Source organism: Salvelinus alpinus, chromosome 33 (genome assembly GCF_045679555.1).
Source record: "Salvelinus alpinus chromosome 33, SLU_Salpinus.1, whole genome shotgun sequence".
NCBI classification, from domain to species: Eukaryota; Metazoa; Chordata; class Actinopteri; order Salmoniformes; family Salmonidae; genus Salvelinus; species Salvelinus alpinus.
The window spans coordinates 3,915,507-3,937,044 of record NC_092118.1 but is presented as its reverse complement, the minus strand read 5'-3'; the positions used below and the strand labels follow the sequence as shown (position 1 = coordinate 3,937,044).

Below are 21,538 nucleotides of genomic sequence, written 5' to 3'. Positions count from 1 at the left end.
CTTTGCTCTGTTCATCTTTCTCTCAATCCTGGCTAGTCTCCCAGTCCCCGCCACTGAAAAACATCCCCACAGCATGATTCTGCCACCACCATGCTTCACCTTAGGAATGGTGCCAGGTCTTCTCCAGAAGTGACACTTGGCATTTAGGCCAAGAGAGTAAGAGTTCAATCTTGGTTTCTTTAGACCAGAGAATCTTGTTCCTCATGGTCTGAGAGTCCTTTAGGTGCATTTTGTCATACTCAAAGAGGGCTAGCGTTTCACACCGGTGACCTCAATAAATGTTTCCCTACCTTAAGATTGAAATAACTTTAATCTTAATAAATATTAATAATTAACATTTTGTTTTGTCCCAATATGTTTTTCTCCACATTTTTGAAAATCCACCCACGTACCCCTGAGGACCTCGCACGTACCCCTAGGGGTACGTCTACCCTCGGTTGGGAAACACTGACCTAGCCTATGAAGGAAAGTTTACAATGTAGCTGCACAGATCGAGATAATTGTTTTTGTAATCTAGGTGACAAACAGCGACACATTCAACACCGCCTTGCCTGCATCTCACTGATATAGGGTGTAATCATTAGTCCAACATTTGCAAACGAGAGTTTCTATTGGACAAATCCAGATATGTTTATCACCATTTAGTTCCATTTCCTTCCGTTTAAGAAACATTTTTCAACAGAATCGGTGGAATGAATTCAACCCCAGATCAAACAGTTTGTGTTGTACATCAGATGTACAACCTGAGTATGTACAGGGCCCATGCTTGGATAAACTTACTTTTACTTGGCTCATCACGCTCTAGCGACTTGTTGCGGGCCGGGTGCCCATTTTAAGTCAAAGAACTCCCCTGATCTCTTTTAACAAGACAATCACGAAAGCTCCTGTAAAATACACAAATAAATATTTACGAGAAAATGTAGCTTAAAGTTTGTTGAAGAAAGGCCTAGTACTACATTACCTGTAAACAATCAAATTTAAAGCACATTATAAAATGTAAAGTACACAATACAATTATAAAATGTACAATCAAGCGTACAATCAAATATAGTAACATGTGTACATACAATTCAGGGATGGCCACAATTGCTCTTGAAGAGCTACAGGATTCTGCAGGATTTCTTGTTCATGCCTAGTTCTACCACACTTGATTCTACTATTCAATGTCTCAATGAACAACCGAAGTCTTGATGAACAGCAGTAGTAGAATCAGGTGTGGTAGCAACTCTGGCTCACCAATAGCAATTTTGGTAACTGCTGATACAAATACTGTGACAAATGAGAAACTGCAGAGAAACACCTGCTAAAATACAATACAAAGTCATTAGACACGTACAAAACACTTTTACGAATACATATTTACAAACCTGACATTGGATAGGTGCTCTAAATCCTACAAATATTCTTAGTAATTCTGTACACAGCTGTTCAACTCCCGTAAAAGACCACACATTCATTCCCACATTAATAAATGGCAGTATACGGTAAATATGAAAACAGATGGGAGCAGAGTTTGAGAGTTTGGCCCAGTTTCCCAAGAGCATCTGCAGGGGCAGTATTGAGTAGCTTGGATGAAAGGTGCCCAGAGTAAACGGCCTGCTCCTCAGTCCCAGTGTCACGATCGTCATTGGGAGAGAGAGAGGACCAAGGCGCAGCGTGTGGAAAATACATCTTCTCTTTAATTGGAAGAAGGAACAACGAAACAAAACAACAAACAGACGAATGTGAAGCTATCAAAGCCTAGGTGCAAACATGCAACATAGACACAGACATAGACAATTACCCACAAATGCATGATGCCTATGGCTGCCTTAAATATGGCTCCCAATCAGAGACAAATGAAAGACATCTGTCTCTGATTGAGAACCACTCAGGCAACCATAGACATACCTAGAAACATTCACTCAACCATAGACATACCTAGAAACATTCACTCAACACAAACTCATACACTAAACCCAACACCCCCTTTACCATATAACCACCCAAAACACAAACATTCCCCATGTCACACCCTGACCTAACTAAAATAATAAAGAAAACAAAGAATACTAAGGCCGGGGCGTGACAGTACCCCCCCCCAAAAGGTGCGGACTCCGGCCGCAAAACCTGACACATAAAGGGAGGGTCCGGGGTGGGCCTTAATATGGCGGCGGCTCGGGTGCGGGACGTGGCCCCCACTCCACCATTGTCAATATCCGCTTCGGTGTCTCTGGTAGATCCTGGCTGACTGGCGGCTCTGGAAGATCCTGGCTGACTGGCGGCTTCGGAAGATCCTGGCTGGACGGCGACTCTGGCTACTCATGGCTGGACGGCGACTCTGGCTGCTCATGGCTGGCGGAAGGCGACTCTGGCTGCTCATGGCTGGCGGAAGGCGACTCTGGCTGCTCATGGCTGGCGGAAGGCGACTCTGGCTGCTCATGGCTGGCGGAAGGCGACTCTGGCTGCTCATGGCTGGCGGAAGGCGACTCTGGCTGCTCATGGCTGGCGGAAGGCGACTCTGGCTGCTCATGGCTGGCGGAAGGCGACTCTGGCTGCTCATGGCTGGCGGAAGGCGACTCTGGCTGCTCATGGCTGGCGGAAGGCGACTCTGGCTGCTCATGGCTGGCGGAAGGCGACTCTGGCTGCTCATGGCTGGCGGAAGGCTTTAGCGGCTCCTGTCTGGCGGAAGGCTCTAGCGGCTCCTGTCTGGCGGAAGGCTCTAGCGGCTCCTGTCTGGCGGAAGGCTCTAGCGGCTCCTGTCTGGCGGACGGCTCTGAAGGCTCATGGCAGACGGGCGGCTTTGCAGGCTCATGGCAGACGGGCGGCTTTGAAGGCTCATGGCAGACGGGCAGTTCATGCGGCGCTTGGCAGACGGACAGTTCAGACGGCGTTGGGCAGACGGGCAGTTCAGGCGCCGCTGGGCAGACGGGCAGTTCAGGCACCGTTGGGCAGACGGCAGACTCTGGCCGGCTGAGACGCACTATAGGCCTGGTGCGTGGTGCCGGAACTGGAGGTACCGGGCTAAGGACACGCACCTTCAGGCTAGTGCGGGGAGCAGCAACAGGGCACACTGGACTCTCAAGGCGTACTATAGGCCTGGTGCGTGGTACCGGCACTGGTGTTACCGGGCTGAGGGCACGCACATCAGGGCGAGTACGGGGAGAAGGAACAGTGCGTACAGGACTCTGGAGACACACAGGAGGCTTGATGTGTGGTGCCGGAACTGGAGGCACTGGACTGGAGACACGCACCACAGGGAGAGTGCGTGGAGGAGGAACAGGGCTCTGGAAACGCACTGGAAGCCTGGTGCGTGGTGTCGGCACTGATGGTACTGGGCTGGGGTGGGAAGGTGGCGCCGGAAATACCGGACCGTGCAGGCGTACTGGCTCCCTTGAGCACCGAGCCTGCCCAACCTTACCTGGTTGAATGCTCCCCGTCGCCCGACCAGTGCGGGGAGGTGGAATAACCCGCACTGGGCTATGTAGGCGAACCGGGGACACCATGCGTAAGGCTGGTGCCATGTATGCCGGCCCGAGGAGAGGCACTGGAGACCAGACGCGTTGAGCCGGCTTCATGGCACCTGGCTCAATGCCCAATCTAGCCCTACCAGTGCGGGGAGGTGGAATAACCCGCACCGGGCTATGAACACGTACAGGAGACACCGTGCGCTCTACTGCGTAATACGGTGTCTGCCCGTACTCCCGCTCTCCACGGTTAGCCTGGGAAGTGGGCGCAGGTCTCCTACCTGCCCTCGGCCCACTACCTCTTGGCCCACTACCTCTTAGCCCCCCCAAGAAAATTTTGGGTTGTACTCGCGGGCTTCCAGCCTTGCTTCCGTGCTGCCTCCTCATATCGCCGCCTCTCTGCTTTCGCTGCCTCCAGCTCAGCTTTGGGGCGGCGATATTCTCCTGGTTGAGCCCAAGGTCCCTTACCATCCAATTCGTCCTCCCATGTCCAGAAATCCTGTGTAGGTGGGTCCTGTTGCCGCTTGACACGCCGCTTGGTCCGATTCTGGTGGGTAATTCTGTCACGATCGTCAATGGGAGAGAGAGAGGACCAAGGCGCAGCGTGTGGAAAATACATCTTCTCTTTAATTGGAAGAAGGAACAACGAAACAAAACAACAAACAGACGAACGTGAAGCTATCAAAGCCTAGGTGCAAACATGCAACATAGACACAGACATAGACAATTACCCACAAATGCATGATGCCTATGGCTGCCTTAAATATGGCTCCCAATCAGAGACAAATGAAAGACATCTGTCTCTGATTGAGAACCACTCAGGCAACCATAGACATACCTAGAAACATTCACTCAACCATAGACATACCTAGAAACATTCACTCAACACAAACTCATACACTAAACCCAACACCCCCTTTACCATATAACCACCCAAAACACAAACATTCCCCATGTCACACCCTGACCTAACTAAAATAATAAAGAAAACAAAGAATACTAAGGCCAGGGCGTGACACCCAGTTACTAATATATGCATCGTATTATTAGTATTGGATAGAAAACACTCTGGAGTTTCTAAAACTGTTCGAATTATGTCTGTGAGTATAACATAACTCATATGGCAGGCAAAAACCTGAGGAGAAATCCAAACAGGAAGTGAGAAATCTGAGGTTGGTAGGGTTTCAACACAGTTCCCATTGAAATCCCCTTGAGATATGAATGAAGTTGCACTTCCTAGGGCTTCCACTAGATGTCAACCGTCTATAGAAATTTGAATGAGGCTTCTACTGTGTTGTGGGACTGAATAAGAACAGAATGAACAGGTGTCTGGCAGTCAGCCATTTTCTGGTCACGCACCTTCCACATGATATCCACTTGCATTCCGTTCCTCCTCAAGACACAAAGGAATTCTCCGGCTGGAACTTTATTGAAGATGTTTGATAAAAACATCCTAATGATTGATTCTGTACTTAGTTTGAAATGTTTCTTCGACCTGTAATATAACTTTTTGAAGTTTTTGTCCGAAGTAATGCTCGACCAGAACGAGCGTTTGGATATGTATACCAAACGCCTAACAAAAGGAGGTATTTGGACATAAATAACGGACATTATCGAACAAAACAAACATTTATTGTGGACCTGGGATTCTTGGGAGTGCATTCTGATGAAGATCATCCAAGGTAAGGGAACATTTATCATGTAATTTCTGGTTTCTGTTGACTCCAACATGGCGGCTAAATTGACTATTGTTCTGAGCGCCGTCTCAGATTATTGCATGGTTTGCTTTTTCCGTAAATTTTTTGGGAAATCTGACACAGCGGTTGCATTAACCTCTCTAGGGTATGTGGGACGGTAGCGTCCCACCTCGTCAACAGCCAGTGAAACTGCATTGCGCCAAATTCAAAACAACAGAAATGCCATATTTTAAATTCCTCAAGCATACAAGTATTTTACACCATTTTAAAGCTACACTTGTTGTAAATCCAGCCAAAGTGTCCAATTTCAAAAAGGTTTTACGATGAAAGCACACCAAACGATTATGTTAGGTATGAGCCAAGTCACAGAAAAAGACAGCCATTTTTCCAGCTAAAGAGAGCAGTAACAAAAATAAGAAATAGAGATACAATTAATCACTAACCTTTGATAATCTTCATCAGATGACACTCATAGGACTTCATGTTACACAATACATGTATTTTTTGTTCGGTAAAGTTCATATTTATATCCAAAAATCGGAGTTTAGGCAAGTTCATATTTATATCCAAAAATCTGAGTGTAGGCAAGACGCTACTGTATCACTTGGCAAAAAGCCTGAGAAAATGCAGAGCACCAAATTAAAATTAATTACTATGAAAATTACTATAAAATCAAACTTTCATTAAATCACACTTGAAAGATACCAAATTAAAGATACACTGGTTGTGAATCCAGCCAACATGACAGAATTCAAATAGGCTTTTCAGCGAAAGCATACGATGCTATTATCTGAGCATAGTACCATAGTAAACAAAAGAGAGAAAACATTTCAACCCAGCATGCGCGACACAAAACACAGAAATAAAAATATAATTCATGCCTTACCTTTGACGAGCTTCTGTTGTTGGCACTCCAATATGTCCCATAAACATCACAAATAGTCCCTTTGTTCGAATAATTCCATCGATATATATCCAAAATGTCCATTTATTTGGCGCGTTTGATCCAGAAAAACACTGGTTCCAACTTGCTCAAACGTGATGACAAATCTCAAAGGTTACCTGTAAACTTTGCCAAAAAATGTCAAACTACTTTTGTAATACAACTTTTGGTATTTTTTAACGTTAACTAACTTGCCTAGTTAAATAAAGGTTAAACTAAGAGCATGACATTTCTACACCCTAATTGTAATATTCTAGTCTAATCAATACCCAAACAGAGATTCAGTGAAAATAATAATCTCATTGATTTATCAAGAGCAGTCCACATTCTTGTCGCATTCTTTTCGAAGAGCGAAACGGGGCTAAAATAGTTGTAGGCTATTGCTTCAAATCTTATTGTTTCTAACTTCAATATGCTCTTTAAATAAATAAGACCTACACCACTTTTAACAGCACATTACTCAACACTAGTGAGACTCATGTCCCCTACGGTAGGCCTACAGTATATCGAAAAATGTGACGTGACTCTCCGCCAATAATTACATCTAGATGATTGGAGGATATTTCTGTAATTCGGGGATATTTATTCCCATAGTAATTCGTTATGGATCCATAACTAAATAACCATCAGCATTTTGAAAGAGTATTTTTATCATTATTTTATTTCACAAAAGCATAAAGTTACAACGTCGGCGCCATTATTAGTCCCTCCTCCTCCCTTCCCCATGGGCTAGGTTGATCTTCTGTGCATGGCTCTGCGGCCCATCCCGTGCTCCCTGCCCTCCTGCCTTGAACCTCACGCGCTTTCAGTGGATACAGCTGGAGAACTACAAGGCAATCCCATTGTGCGCCACTCGGGAGCCATGACCAATATGACCAATATATATTATCCTGCTAATAACAGGGTTAATGATATATCTGTGAGAATATCCAACGGGCTTTTAAATTATTCTAAAATAATAATAATAATAATAAATGCTTTGTTTAAAAAATAATATTTCGGAGATGATTTAGTGTTCAAATAGTGCAAAATGAACGAGAAAATGACATTCTTGAACATGGGGTGAGAAATTGTTACTAATTTGTAAATAAAGCCAGTTTGCTATTTAGAATGATTTATTTCTGTTTTTGGAGGGAGAGAAACCAAAAACCTACAATCATCTCATGGGTCTCCCAGTCAAGGGCAGCACGAGTATTGAACCAGCATCTGTAGCAACAAAGCTTGGCCTACAGTAAAAGCAAAATAAAATAATAAAAATATTGGTGTAACAACAGTTTTAGTAAGTAATACTAAATACTTGCACAATTATCAGTCTCTATTTAGGTTTATGTCGCCAATTCATTTTCAGTTGGAGACACAGTGGTGGGACCTGAAAGCATATGCGGTGCTCTAACTCCCCCTTGCGCTGGTCTGGAGCAATGAAGTGGTGACGCAGGGTACCGTACTAAACCACAAATTACCTCTAAGTCCCGCAGCATAATCACAAAACTTTTAGTGGAGCAACCATGTTTAGCAGATGTATACCGAAATGCTTTTGTTTCTATCTCCGACAGTGCAGTATTATCTAACAAGTTGTATGTAACACTTTCACAACATATACTCAATACACACAAATCTAAGTAAAAGAATGGAATTAAGAATACATAAATATTTGGACAAGCAATGTCAGAGCGGCATAGACTAAGATACAGTAGAATAGAATACAGTATATACATATGAGATAAGTAATGCAAAATATGTAAACATTATTAAAGTGACTAGTGTTCCATTTATTAACGTGGCCAGTGATTTCAAGTCTATGTATATAGGCAGCAGCCTCTAATGTGCAAGTGATGGCTTTTTAACAGTCTGATGGCCTTGAGATAGAAGCTGTTTTTCAGTCTCTCTGTCCCAGCTTTGATTTACCTGTACTGACCTCACCTTCTGGATGATAGCGGGTTGAACAGGCACTGGCTCGGGTGGTTGTTGTAACAATGTAACCCTTCCTTTGACATCAGGTGCTGTAGGCAGGTAATTTACCCCCGGTGATGTGTTGGGCAGACCACACCACCCTCTGGAGAGCGCTGCAGTTGCGGGCGGTGCAGTTGCCATACCAGGTGGTGATACAGCCCGACGGGATGCTCTCATTTGTGCATCTGTGAGGGTTTGTGAGGGTTTTAGATGCCAAGTCAAATTGAGCCTCTTGTGTGGGTGGACCACTTCAGTTTGTCAGTGATGTGTATGCCGAGGAACTTGAAGCTCTCCACCTTCTCCACTGTGGTCCTGTTGATGTGGATGTGGGGTTCTCCCTCTGCTGTTTCCTGAAGTCCCCGATCATCTCCTTTGTTTTGTTGACGTTGAGTGAGAGGTTATTTTCCTGGCACCACACTCCCAGAGCCCTCACCTCCCTGTAGGCTGTCTCATCATTGTTGGTAATCAAGCCTACTACTGTTGTGTTGTCTGCAAACTTGATGATTGAGTTGGATGCATCACTCAGTCATGAGTGAACAGGGAGTACAGAAGGGGGCTGAGCATGCACCCTCGTGGCGCCCCAGTGTTGAGGATCAGCAAAGGGGAGGTGTTGTTTCCTACCTTCACCACCTGGGAGCGGTGGTTTCCCACTTCCTGGTTTCCCACTTCCTGTTTCCCACTTCTCTACACCTGGGAGCGGTGCCACCCCCAGGTGTAGAGTCCATGTCCCAACAAATTGAGGCTGTTATGTAACCCTATTAGAAAGGAGATATTCTCCGGATTAAAATAGGGTCAAAACGTCAGCCCCATTTCTTCTTGCGCAAATGCTCTCATGGGTTCCCAAGCTGATTGTATTTTATCATGTTGGACTGTACAGCCTTACCTGTGGAGTTTGCGCCCATTGGATGGGGTGTTAGCCTTCTCAGTGTTTCCCCTATATCCCCAAAAAGATGGCAGTCTCAAAGTTCTAAGAGCAATGCTTTATTTAACCATTTAAATATTTATAAATGAAACAATTAATAATATTATTACTATTATTTTGCTATTATGAGTAATTACTACTTCAGTAAGGATTACTTTTCACTCACCTCAGGTATAGAATCCCTTTACTTTTGATAGTCCGTGTTTGAAAACAATGGTGATGCAATTCTCAATTATTCCAAAGGCTGGCAGCATGAGACCACATTTGATGTGAAGGTAAGCAATATTAATACATTTTGATAAGGTAAGGATGTCTGATAAATGTTGACATAAAACATTTACATTTTATGATATTCATATCGGTCTGTGACTTTGGATAATATGCCTTCTTTTGCCATGGTATCGTTTTGGTATCATTTTGGTATTGAGTATCGTGATGGTATCGAGTATTGTGATATTAAACCTGGTATTGGTATCTAAGTCTGATTTCTGGTATCGTGACTACACTACCATAGTAATTACTGTAGTGTTTTTGCAGTTTTCTAATTTAATGCAAATATCCTGCAATGCACACTTTTTGCCGTGATCATATGACTCGAACATTATAACAAAATCAATGGGACCCGCAGGAGGTCGGGGCCCCCGAGTACGTGCCCTGCGTGCCCGGTCGGTAATCCGGCAATATTTATGAAAGTAGTATATTGGGAATAATTTGATTGGCCGCTTATTCAAGTCATCTGGCGTGGTGGGTAATTAGGCAATTACCCACCTCTGACACCTCCAAAACAACCGCTATGCTGATGTCGGCTAGCACGGATCTGATAGAATCTAGCCCTTAGACAGCTAGCCATCGTACGGTTAGTCATCTAGGTGTATGACACTCATACACAAACATGCCATACACACCCCATCTGCTACATCACTGATAGGGGTACCATGGTGACACACCATTTCTGCCTGATGTGTCAATGAGGGTGAGTCAGCAAGGAGAGGAGGAATAGGTGGGTGCCCACTGTTTCAACATAATTTGTCAACATATTGTGACTTGGATATCTATGTGGAAAATACATTGTTTTGAGGGTAACATTTTTATACCAGGATTGTGAAATCATGGTTACAAATTTTCAACATACATTGTATAATTTTCAACATACCTATAAACATAAAATATGTTTAATTTCTACCTTTGAAACAACGTCAGATATTCAACATTATATCAGTTATCAGAAACAAACTATATGTTGGGCAGCACTCTCCTACTGGAGAGTTTATATATCTACAGCTATCCATTTGCTTTCAACCAGGATTTTAACCAGGCCCAGCAATGCTTAGCTTTGATATTTGTCACTGAAGACTACCAATATGCTATCGTGAGCATGATTATTGAGAGATCGCTTAATAACCAGAAAGATTATACTGTTGCTGTCAGTCATTCCAAAGCGTAGGTTCAACAGAGCAAATGAAGTGTAACCATACTTTATAGGTCATAACTAGAAACTTATACTTATATTTTTGATGGAGATATGAATCCAACATATACGTAAATGATGTGTTTGTAGACAAACAGGATATTAAATTGTGTTTTGTTGTCAGTACAACCAAATATCAACATTTGAAGGAGATGTCCATGTATCTTCTGTTTGGATATTGCTATCTGTGCCACTGACTTAGTTTGTCTTTAATTCCAGTTTGTCTACAAATGTATAATTGATATGTTGGATTCACGTCTCAATCTCAACCAAAAATCTAACTTAAAGAATAGAACTAAATCAACTCAAATCAAACTTTAAGTGTACTATAAATAAAGATGCTGATATTGGCATTGTCAACCAAACACAATTAATTATTACTTTTGTAAAGTAAAGGCTCATTTCAAATGTAACAGTATTTATTCAACCTGAAAATTAGCAACACATCCATTGCCACATTTTTGTATTACCCCTTTTTCTCAGTATTCAATTGATAGTTACAATCTTGTCTCATCGCTGCTTCTTGACACAATGCCCACTTAACCCGGAAGCCAGCCGCACCAATGTGTCGGAGGAAACACATACACCTGGTGGCAGTGTCAGCACCCGGCCTGCCACAGGAGTTGCTAGTGTGCGATGGGACAAGGACATCCCTGCCGGCGAAACCCTCCCCTAACCCGGACGACGCTGGGGCAATTGTCCGCCGCCCCATGGGTCTCCCGGTTGAGAGCCTGCTGTGACAGAGCCTGGACTCGACCCAGAATCATTTACAATGCCTTAGACCACTGCGCCACTCAGGAGGCCCCCATTGCCACAATATGAGATTACTGTAACTATAATGTCTTCTTATGTAATCACAGAAAGCGTGCATGTTCAAGATAGCATGCAAAAGTTGCAAGTCTGTGGAGATCTTCACAATTGCTATAATAATCTGTGCAGAATCTTGAACAGCATTGATCACTTTTTATTTTATTTAACTAGGCAAGTCAGTTAAAACTTCTTATGGCTGGGGGGCAGTATTGAGTAGCTTGGATGAATAAGGTGCCCAGAGTAAACTGCCTGCTACTCAGGCCCAGAAGATATGCATATTATTAGTAGATTTAGATAGAAAACACCCTGATGTTTCAAAAACGGTTTGAATGATGTCTGTGAGTATAACATTACTCATATGGCAAGCAAAAACCTGAGAAAAAATCCAACCAGGAAGTGGGAAATCTGAGGTTTGTAGATTTTCAAGTCTTTGCCTAAAATTTGGTCTGATTACACTTCCTAAGGATTCCACTAGATGTCAACAGTCTTTAGAACGTTGTTTCATGCTTCTACTGTGAAGGGGGAGCGAATAAGAGCTGTTTGACTAAGAAGTCTGGCAGAATGGAAGAATGCCATGAGCTAAGTCATGCGCAAGTGAGCTGTGTTCCTTTTCATTTCTAAAGACAAAGGAATTGTCCGGTTGGAATATTATTGAAGATTTATGCTAAAAACATAAATACATCGTCTGACATGTTTCTACGAACTGTAATTGAACTTTTGGACGTTTCGTCTGGACTAAGTGCCTGCGCCTCCTGAATTTGGATTTGTGAACTAAACGCGTGAACAAAAAGGAGGTATTTGGACATAAATTATGGACTTTATCGACGAAAACAAACATTTATTGTGGAACTGGAATTCCTGGGAGTCCATTCCAATGAAGATCATCAAAGGTAAGTGAATATCTATAATGTTATTTCTGACTTCTGTTGACTCCACAGCATGACGGGTATCTGTATGGCTTGTTTTGGTTGTATGGCTTGTTTTGCGCTGTACTCAGATTATTGCATGGTGTGCTTTTTCCGTAAAGCTTTTTTGAAATTGGACACAGCGGTTGCATTAAGGAGAAGTATATCTTTAATTCCATGCATAACACTTGTATTTTCATCAACATTTATGATGAGTATTTCTGTAAATTGATGTGGCTCTCTGCAAAATCACCAGATGTTTTGGAACCAAAACATTACTGAACATAACGTGCCAATGTAAACTCAGATTTTTGGATATAAATATGAACTTTTTCGAACAAAACATACATGTATTGTGTAACATGACGTCCCATGAGTGTCATCTGATGAAGATCATCAAAGGTAGTGATTCATTTTATCTCTATTTCTACTTTTTGTGACTCCTCTCTTTGGCTGTAAAAATGGCTGTGTTTTTCTGTGACTTGGCGCTGACCTAACATAATCGCATGGTATGCTTTCGTCATGAAGCCATTTTTAAATCGGACACTACGCTGGGATTAACAACAAGTTTATCTTTAAAATAGTGTATGATACTTGTATGTTTGAGGAATTTTAATTATGAGATTTCTGTTGTTTGAATATGGCGCCCTGCACTTTCACTGGCTGTAGTCAAATCGATCCCGTTAACGGGATTTCAGCCTTAAGAAGTTTTAAGAACAAATTCTAATTTACAATGACGGCCTCCCGGGGAACAGTGGGTTAACTACCTTGTTCAGGGGCAGAATGACAGATTTTTACCTCATCAGCTCAAGGATTCAATCCAGCAAACTTTCGGCCCAATAAATTGATCAGGGTAGTATTGAAGGGGAGTCCACGTACTCACATAGGCAGGAGCTGCTTTCAGGAACTAAGCTGGCTGCCTGTTGAGGCTAGGGTGTCCCAGATTAGACTAGGTTTGGTTTACAGGAGTATTTATGGTCCTGCGCCCAGATATCTAATTGATTACTTTCTTCATGTTAGGGATGCACACAATCACAGCACCAGATCAGGTGTTGCTGATGTGTGCTTATACAGGTTCAGGAGTAATGCTGGGAAAGGTACTTTCTTCTATACTGGAGCTTCAGAATGGAATGTGTTGCCTCTGCCTATAAAAACAACGTACTCTCTGGACAGCTTTTAAAATAAAGTCAAAATATGTTTGATGTCCTCTGTGCCCATATGAATAACCCCTATGATGTAACTGGAATGATGAGATCGATGTTCTTCTTCTATGTTTTTGTTTTATTATTTCACTGCCATACTGTGTTCGATCTTGTCTAGCCATCTTGTCTCAAGAGGACCACAATGGAAATAAGTCCCAGACTTTGTGTGTTATCCTCGACGATTTTATTCATGTGCATGTATGGCTTTTAAGTTTAATGTGTGCATGTTTTTTTTAAATGGTTTAATAAATAAACTAAACTAATCAATGCTCTAACCACCAGGCTACCTGCAACCCCACTTGTACTATGTACTTTTATTGTAATGTCAACTGCAATCCAGGTAATTTGGCTACGCTATTTGATCAGTGATAACACAGTAAGCCCATTCCACTTACAGCCATTTATCCAGTATCCCGGTTGAAAATGGCAGATTTTGTTATTGATAAGGGCATGAATTGGAATGCAGTAACATGCTATCAATGCTCAGGTTCTCCTCTTCACAGCACTGTATGGGTTTTGACCGACAGACGTTTAAAAATTGAGCAGAGTGCACAAAAAGATGTCCCCATCCCGTTCGCTAATTGGGCCACATTTGTGGTTGTATGAGTGAGGGGAATGCTGTAAAGCAAGAGGAGTGGATGTGTTCTGAAAGATGAGGATTTAAAAAAATACTTTAATAAAAACCACAAACCTGTGAGTCCAAATCTGCACTTCATGCACACACTTGAATGTACATCCAGCCAATCTTGGTGTTCTCTGGCAAATGCCAAACATCCTGCACGGTGTTGGGCTGTAAGCACAACCCCCACCTGTGGACGTCGGGCCCTCATACCACCCTCATGGAGTCTGTTTCTGACCGTTTGAGCAGACACATGCACATTTGTGGCCTGCTGGAGGTCATTTTGCAGGGCTCTGGCAGTGCACCTCCTTGCACAAAGGCGGAGGTAGCGGTCCTGCCGCTGGGTTGTTGCCCTCCTACGGCCTCCTCCACGTCTCCTGATGTACTGGCCTGTCTCCTGGTAGCGCCTCCATGCTCTGGACACTACGCTGACAGACACAGCAAACCTTTTTGCCACAGCTCGCATTGATGTGCCATCCTGGATGAACTGCACTACCTGAGCCACTTGTGTGGGTTGTAGACTCCGTCTCATGCTACCACTAGAGTGAAAGCACCGCCAGCATTCAAAAGTGACCAAAACATCAGCCAGGAAGCATAGGAACTGAGAAGTGGTGTGTGGTCACCACCTGCAGAACCATTCTTTTTTTGGGGGTGTCTTACTAATTGCCTATAATTTCCACCTTTTGTCTATTCCATTTGCACAACAGCATGTGAAATTTATTGTCAAGCAGTGTTGCTTCCTAAGTGGACAGTTTGATTTCACAGAAGTGTGATTGACTTGGAGTTACATTGTGTTGTTTAAGTCTTCCCTTTATTTTTTTAGGCAGTGTATATATATATCTCACTCCCTTTGGTTCCTTACCCAGGCGTCATTGTTTCTGTTTCATGTCTGTGCGTTGTTCGTTTATGGATTGTTTTAATTTATTTATTAAATTATTCCCTCCCGATGTTGCACTCAGTCTCCTCCATTCCTCTCAATCACCTGACCCATGACCACACCTGTTCACCTTCACTATTGTCAGGCATCCTACATGTCCGGCTACACACGGATTCCAATAATCTTTCTATATGTAGCCATAATGTGACATTTGAAATGTCTATTCCTTTGGAACTTTTGTGAGTAATGATTATTTTTGATTACTTACTTTTGTTAATCTATTTCACTGGCTTTGGCAATGTAAACATTATCAAGGCACAAGTTGAGACCCAAATGCAGATACAGGAGGCAGATGGTTGGAGTCTCACAATGTTTATTAAAAACCAGATCAGAGTCCAGGAGGAACAGAGTGGCAGGCAGGCGGGTACAAAGTCCAAAAATAGGCAAGGGTCAAAACCGGGAGGACTAGAAAAAGGAGAATAGCAAAATGCAGGAGAACGGGAAAAACGCTGGTCGACTTGGAAACATACAAGACGAACTGGCACAGAGAGACAGGGATAAATAAACTGGGGAAAACAAGCGACACCTGGAGGGGGTGGAGACAATAACGAGGACAGGTGAAACTGATCAGGGTGTGACAAACATATGTTTTCCATGGCAATAAAACCCTTTGAATTGAATTGAGAAAGAGACAAAGTCAGAGACAGAGACATAGACAGACAGAACATTCTACCCCAAACCAGAGAAGTGAGATGACTGTGGGTTCTGCATGTATGACAGGGGAGCTGTTGGCCCCCATCCTACAGTATCAGCCCCCAGGCTTCTAAAAACAATCCCCCCTCTGTGAGTGTGGGTGTGTTTCACAAGCTTGGAAAAGGGACTATGGGTCCCTTTAAATGCACACCATGGAGCGCAGACAAAATAATCCCTGGTCATTCAACAGAATAAAAGCTTTGTGTGTATGAAAGAGAGTGAGTGAGAGAGAAAGAGATTGTGCACATAGATTTGGATGCACAAAGTCACTCTCACTTTTTTCCCGTGTCATTCTCTCTCGCTTCATCTCTCCGTCTTTTTTTTAACATTCTCTCTTGAATTTGATCTCTTTTTCCCCTCTCAGGACACATTAAACAACAACTCATTTGGTAAGAAGTACAGCTGGCAGGAGAAGGTCTCGCGCTCATCCTCCCCCCTCAAAACAGGTGAGCTGCTTTACAGGAGACTGCTGGCTCATACCACCAGTTTACTCTTTTAGGGGGTTGCTGATTTTGCTGATTTAGTAGATATAATTAGGCAACACAGCATTGACTGCAGAATCAACTACTGCCACTAAAACGATATACATATTTCCTATTATCCATTGTAAATTTGTCCAAAATCATTTTGGATGACTTTCAGTGGCTCATTAGCGTCAATGACAATGCCAGTGTAGTCTAGGCTAGCCATATTGAACAGTCTGCTGTGGCTCCCAGCCCAGGGCTACTACAGGTCATAGAATGGCCTCTCTGAACTATATGTAAAACTAGCAGCGAGTGTGTTGAGTTACAGACTAGCACCGCCGATTCAGATGTTAAAAAGATGATCGATGCTGCACAACTTTTAAGCTTCTATTAGCCTAGCTGTCACTAAATGTCTATGGAAAGAAAGGATAACAGAATTAAATAAAAAATGGTTTACTTTCTATCCTTGGAACACATAGGGCGAGTACACACATTATTTTGAAGTTACATCTGTCTCTCTAATATATAACCATATCTGCTTTAGGTCCACTTGTCCCAATTTGGTTTAGTGCTTTATATTGCAGTTTTCTTGATCAGATATCTCTTGAAAATATATTTCTCCATTCCAATGGCACTTCCTGGTAAAATCATCTATATTGGCCAACTACATACACTCTGGGATGCATTTGTCTCCTTATAATGACAATATCTGTCTCTGTTCATTGCTTCCCACCCCCAATCATTAGTAATGGTTGTAATTATGAATTAATTTATGAAAAGCTTTTTATACATTGCTCTCAAAGTGTGTATTAGTGTCCTCTGATAGCAGTGACAGCATGGTGAATAGCTAGGCTCTAATGGTTTTTGACAGTGGATTATGACATACTAGGTCAATCACATTCTATTTGCTGCCCACTGAATATGATGAGTAATGGGGAATTAGCATGGATCCCAGTGTTACCTAACCAACTAGACATTTCAGATATTGTGTGTGTTTGTCTGTCCATGTTGCTGTTGATCTGTATGTTGTGTGTGTGTTGTCCATGTGTACTGTATGCGAACTGCTGCATATGTTTCCATCTGGGTTTTTATCTATGTGCTATGTGCCCTTGTGTGTGTTTGTGTATTTTCTGTGTTAATGTATACATGTGTGTCTGTGTATGTATATTTGCATGTTTGCTTGCGTCTGTCTGTGCACCTGCATGTCTGTATGCCTGTGTCTTGTATGAATGTCTGTGTGTCTGCATATGCTTGGGTCTGTGTCTCTCCCCCAGTTGGGCTGACCTCTCCCCATGAGCACAGCTGTCTGAGCGACGAGGACAAGCTGCAGCAGGGATGTGGGACGCAGACCAAGGACCGGGGCACATCCACTGACGCTCCCTGCAGACACAAACACACCTTTGGACACACCCACAGTTCCACAGCGGGGACACGCTCCAAACTGCAGGAGAAGCCCCCAGCACCCCCGCCTCCCCAAAACTACACACCCGCTCCTCTGGGCCCCCTAGGGAAGGGCGAGGGGGGGACTCACAGAGAGAAGATTCGCTATCACACAGACGTATGCCTAGAACCCACCGAGGAGATCTACCTGACTCCCGTGCACCGTTCCGAGCAGGACCGCCCATTCCTGTCCCAGCAGCCAGAGCACGGACGCATGTCAATCAGCTCTGACACCGAGGGCCCGCCCCCTTACCAGCCTCTGCCCGACCGGACCAACCCCTCCATTTGTGAGGAGGTCGAGGTGTATGTGCCCACTCCCTCCTACGCCTCCTGTGTGGAGGCTCTCCTCACCCCTCCCTCTACCGCCCCCCCCAGGGAACCCCCAGCCTTAGCCCTGAACCTCAGCCTGAGGGAAGGAGCAGCAGGGGCGGTGGTGAGGGCAGGGGCAGGGGTAGATGTAGATGCCGAGGATGAGACATTTGGGGGAGAGGGTGAGGCTGAGGATAAGAGGGTACGGGATGTGGGAGGCAGGCGGTATTTGGGACGTGGCGGCTGTGGTGCCCCCCCGAGGACTTTGATGAGCTCGGAAGCAAGTGGTCTGTCTTACGACTCTGTGAAGTACACACTCGTCGTGGACGAGCACGCGCAGCTCGAACTGGTGAGTCTGCGGCAGTGTTACCAATGTTACAGCGACGACAGCGACACTGCGACCGTCTACAACAACTGCGTCTCGTCTCCGTATGAGTCGGCCATAGGGGAGGAGGAGGAAGAGGAAGAAGAAGAAGAAGAGAAAGAGGACGAGGAGGAGAGAGCGAGAGTGGGAATGGTGAGGAGAGAAGCCACCGCCTGTCTGTCAGAGGACTCCACCCCAGAGGCGAACCTGCACTTCTCTAAGAGTTTCCTCAACATCTTCATGAACGGACGGTCACAATCCTCCAGTAGGTACCACCACTGAACCACAAGGACACTATCTTGTGTTCATACACTGCAGTTTCTGACGTTAGGCTTAAAGGGCAACTCCATAATTTTTCAACCTCATTTTCAGCACAATACCAGTGACAACATTCGTGAAAACGACACATTTCTACATTTTGTAGAAACATATATAAAGTTCAAAAGTTCTACCCGATGACGCCATCAAAAGTTAAAACATTTTAATCTTTAAGATTCTATTGACTCACTCGTGTGTCAATCTAAGTAACATAATTAAACACATCTCCATTAAAATCCTTCAGTTTAAGCGAGAGATATATTTTTTTCACAGCCTATAATGTTGTCACATCATAGTCAACATAGCTACTAGAACTAACATGTTAGTAAACCCGCTACAATCATACAGTACAGTGTACAATCAGCAGCAAGCAGTTTAGCAGTTACACCGGCGGGCCTCGGTGGCAAAAAAATGTATAAAACCAAAAGCTTACCTTGACTTGTAAGAGTTCCAGTATTGGATAGCCATATCCAGCTATCTAATATAGCATCCTTCTCTGTTTGACCCGGGTGTTTGAGTAGGCTTAACTAACTAGCTGCGTTAGACTCTAGCTAAGTAAGTGAAAAAATGTATATTACGAAATATAGCTAGCTCTCTCTCTCTCTACTCCTTTCATTCTGGAATACATGGATTTGTTCAAAACTGTTCAACTATTGTCTTTCTCTCTTTTTGAGTCAACTACTCACCACATTTTATGCACTGCAGTGCTAGCTAGCTGTAGCTTATGCTTTCAGTACTAGATTAATTCTCTGATTATTCGATTGGGTGGACAACATGTCAGTGCATGCTGCAAGAGCTCTGATAGGTTGGAGGACGTCTTCCGGAAGTTGTCATAATTACGGTGTAAGTCTATGGAAGGGGGTGAGAACCATGAGCCTCCTAGGCTATGTATTGAAGTCAATGTATCCAGAGGAGGACAGAAGCTAGCTGTCCTCCAGCTACACCGTGGTGCTACCCTACAGAGTGCTACTGAGGCTACTGTAGACCTTCATTGCAAAACAGTGTGTATTAATAAATGATTTGGTGACGTGAATATATTTTGTATAGTTTTATCTGAAAAGGATAACTTTTTTCATGTATAAAAATGTGTCTGAAATTCACTGATGAGGATGGTCCTCCCCATCCTCCTCAGAGGAGCCTCCACTGGTCTCAATCCACCGTATCTGCCTACGTCGGCCTTTTGCATCTGCGGTGGAAGGTGGCCGAACTTCTCAAGAAAACTCCTGTAGCTTCCGAACGGTCTGTAGTGTCCGTTTTGCTCTACGACATCCACAAGTGTCACGGGACTCGTCTGAATGTAACCCATGTAAATTAATGGAAGTATGGCAGTAGTTTTGTGCCAACAAAAATAAGGGGTTAAATGTCCAAAAAAACACAAATATTTCCTGAGCTTTCTTATATCTCCTAGATATAGGACAGACACTTCAAATCCTTATTCCTTATGATACATTTTTTGATTGTCTTTTTTTCCATTTATGAATGTGTTATTCAATGTGTTTCTATGGGCTATAGTAGTAAAGGCCAAATTCAATACTTTATCAAATAATTTTGTACATATTTTTATACCTAAAAGCTAAATGATTCATGGTATGACCACCTTAAAACAATTCCATGTTAGCTCAGTAGACCCCTGGTGCTGGAGATTGTTTTGACTCAGGACACTGTCATTCCTTATTATATAATATGGATGTATTCAATGAAACTGCTCTCTTGAACGTGGATACATATTTTAGCTTCTGCTCCAAAGATGCAGAGTATATCTTATTTGCTTGGTTGCATCAATAATCACATTTGCATCCACTATTTCTACGTGAGTAAATCCCCCACCCCCCCCAAAAAAAGTGTCACAATTTCATAATGGTGGTATCTTTTAGTGTCTGTAAAATGTATTTCAACCTTTATTTAACTAGGCAAGTCAGTTAAGAACAAATTCGTATTTACAATGACAGCCTACCGGGGAACAGTGGGTTAACTGACTTGTTCAGGGGCAGGATGACAGAATTTTACCTTGTCAGCTCAGGGATTTGTTCCAGCAACATTTTGGTTACCGGCCCAATGCTCTAACCACTATGCGACAATAGCGGTGGAAACTCCTTGATGCACAAATATTGACATAATTAACCATCATATTGAAGTAAACTTGGAGTCACACAATGATAGACTATGCTACGTACTACCACTACAATGTGGAAAAGCATAAAAAGGCAAATAAAATAAGATAATGAATATCATGATGGTTAAGTGATGACCTTCATGCACAATGCTGGTGACATGATGATCAATGCTTGGCTGCCAATTATCAACTACAAATTATATTGCTCTCGTCATATAACCCACCCTGTCCACTTTATCAGCAAACTGTTATTTCGACCAAGCGCTAAGACCAGATTGGGCAAGTTAACTATTTATCGCAACAGTTTCTGTCACAAAGCCATTGGTAGAGTTGAAAAATGCCATGTAAACACATAAAACTTATGCTTTTTATTCAGTACATGGAAAATAACTTCTTATGGGCAGGTGGGACGGTAGCGTCCCACCTGGCCAACATCCGGTGAAAATGCAGAGCGTGAAATTCAAACTACAGTTTTATAATTTTTTTACTTTCATAAAATCACAAGTGTAATACATCAAAATAAAGCTTAACATAAGTGTGTCAGATTTCAAAAAGGCTTTACGGTGAAAGCAAACCATGCGATTATCTGAGGACAGCGCCCCGCATACAAACACATGAAAACATATTTCAACCAGGCAGGTGCTACACAAAAGTCAGAAATAGCGACATAAAAAATGCCTTACCTTTGATGATCTTCTTCTGTTGGCACTCCAAAAGGTCCCAGTTATCCTTTTGTTCGATAATGTCCTTCTTTATATCCATAAAAACTCAGTTTAGCTGGCGCGCTTCAGTCAATAATCCACCCAGTTTCCCATCAAAATGCATACAAAATGAATCCCAAACTTTACTAATAAACTTTTCCAAACAAGTCAAAAAACGTTTATAATCAAACCTTAGGTACTCTAATACATAAATAAACAATAAAATTTAAGACGGAG

General features: G+C 43.1%; 1 protein-coding gene across 2 annotated transcripts in view; it reads left to right on the top strand.

The window, feature by feature from the left end:
- Positions 1 to 21,538, top strand: part of LOC139562968 (C-Jun-amino-terminal kinase-interacting protein 1-like) — a 75,268-nt gene that overhangs the window by 6,640 nt on the left and 47,090 nt on the right. For both annotated transcript variants that reach the window (XM_071381184.1, XM_071381182.1), the window contains exons 2-3: positions 15,957 to 16,038; positions 17,331 to 18,434. In XM_071381184.1, coding sequence (XP_071237285.1) covers positions 15,957 to 16,038; positions 17,331 to 18,434 — 1,186 coding nt within the window. The remainder of the gene's footprint in view (positions 1 to 15,956; positions 16,039 to 17,330; positions 18,435 to 21,538) is intronic.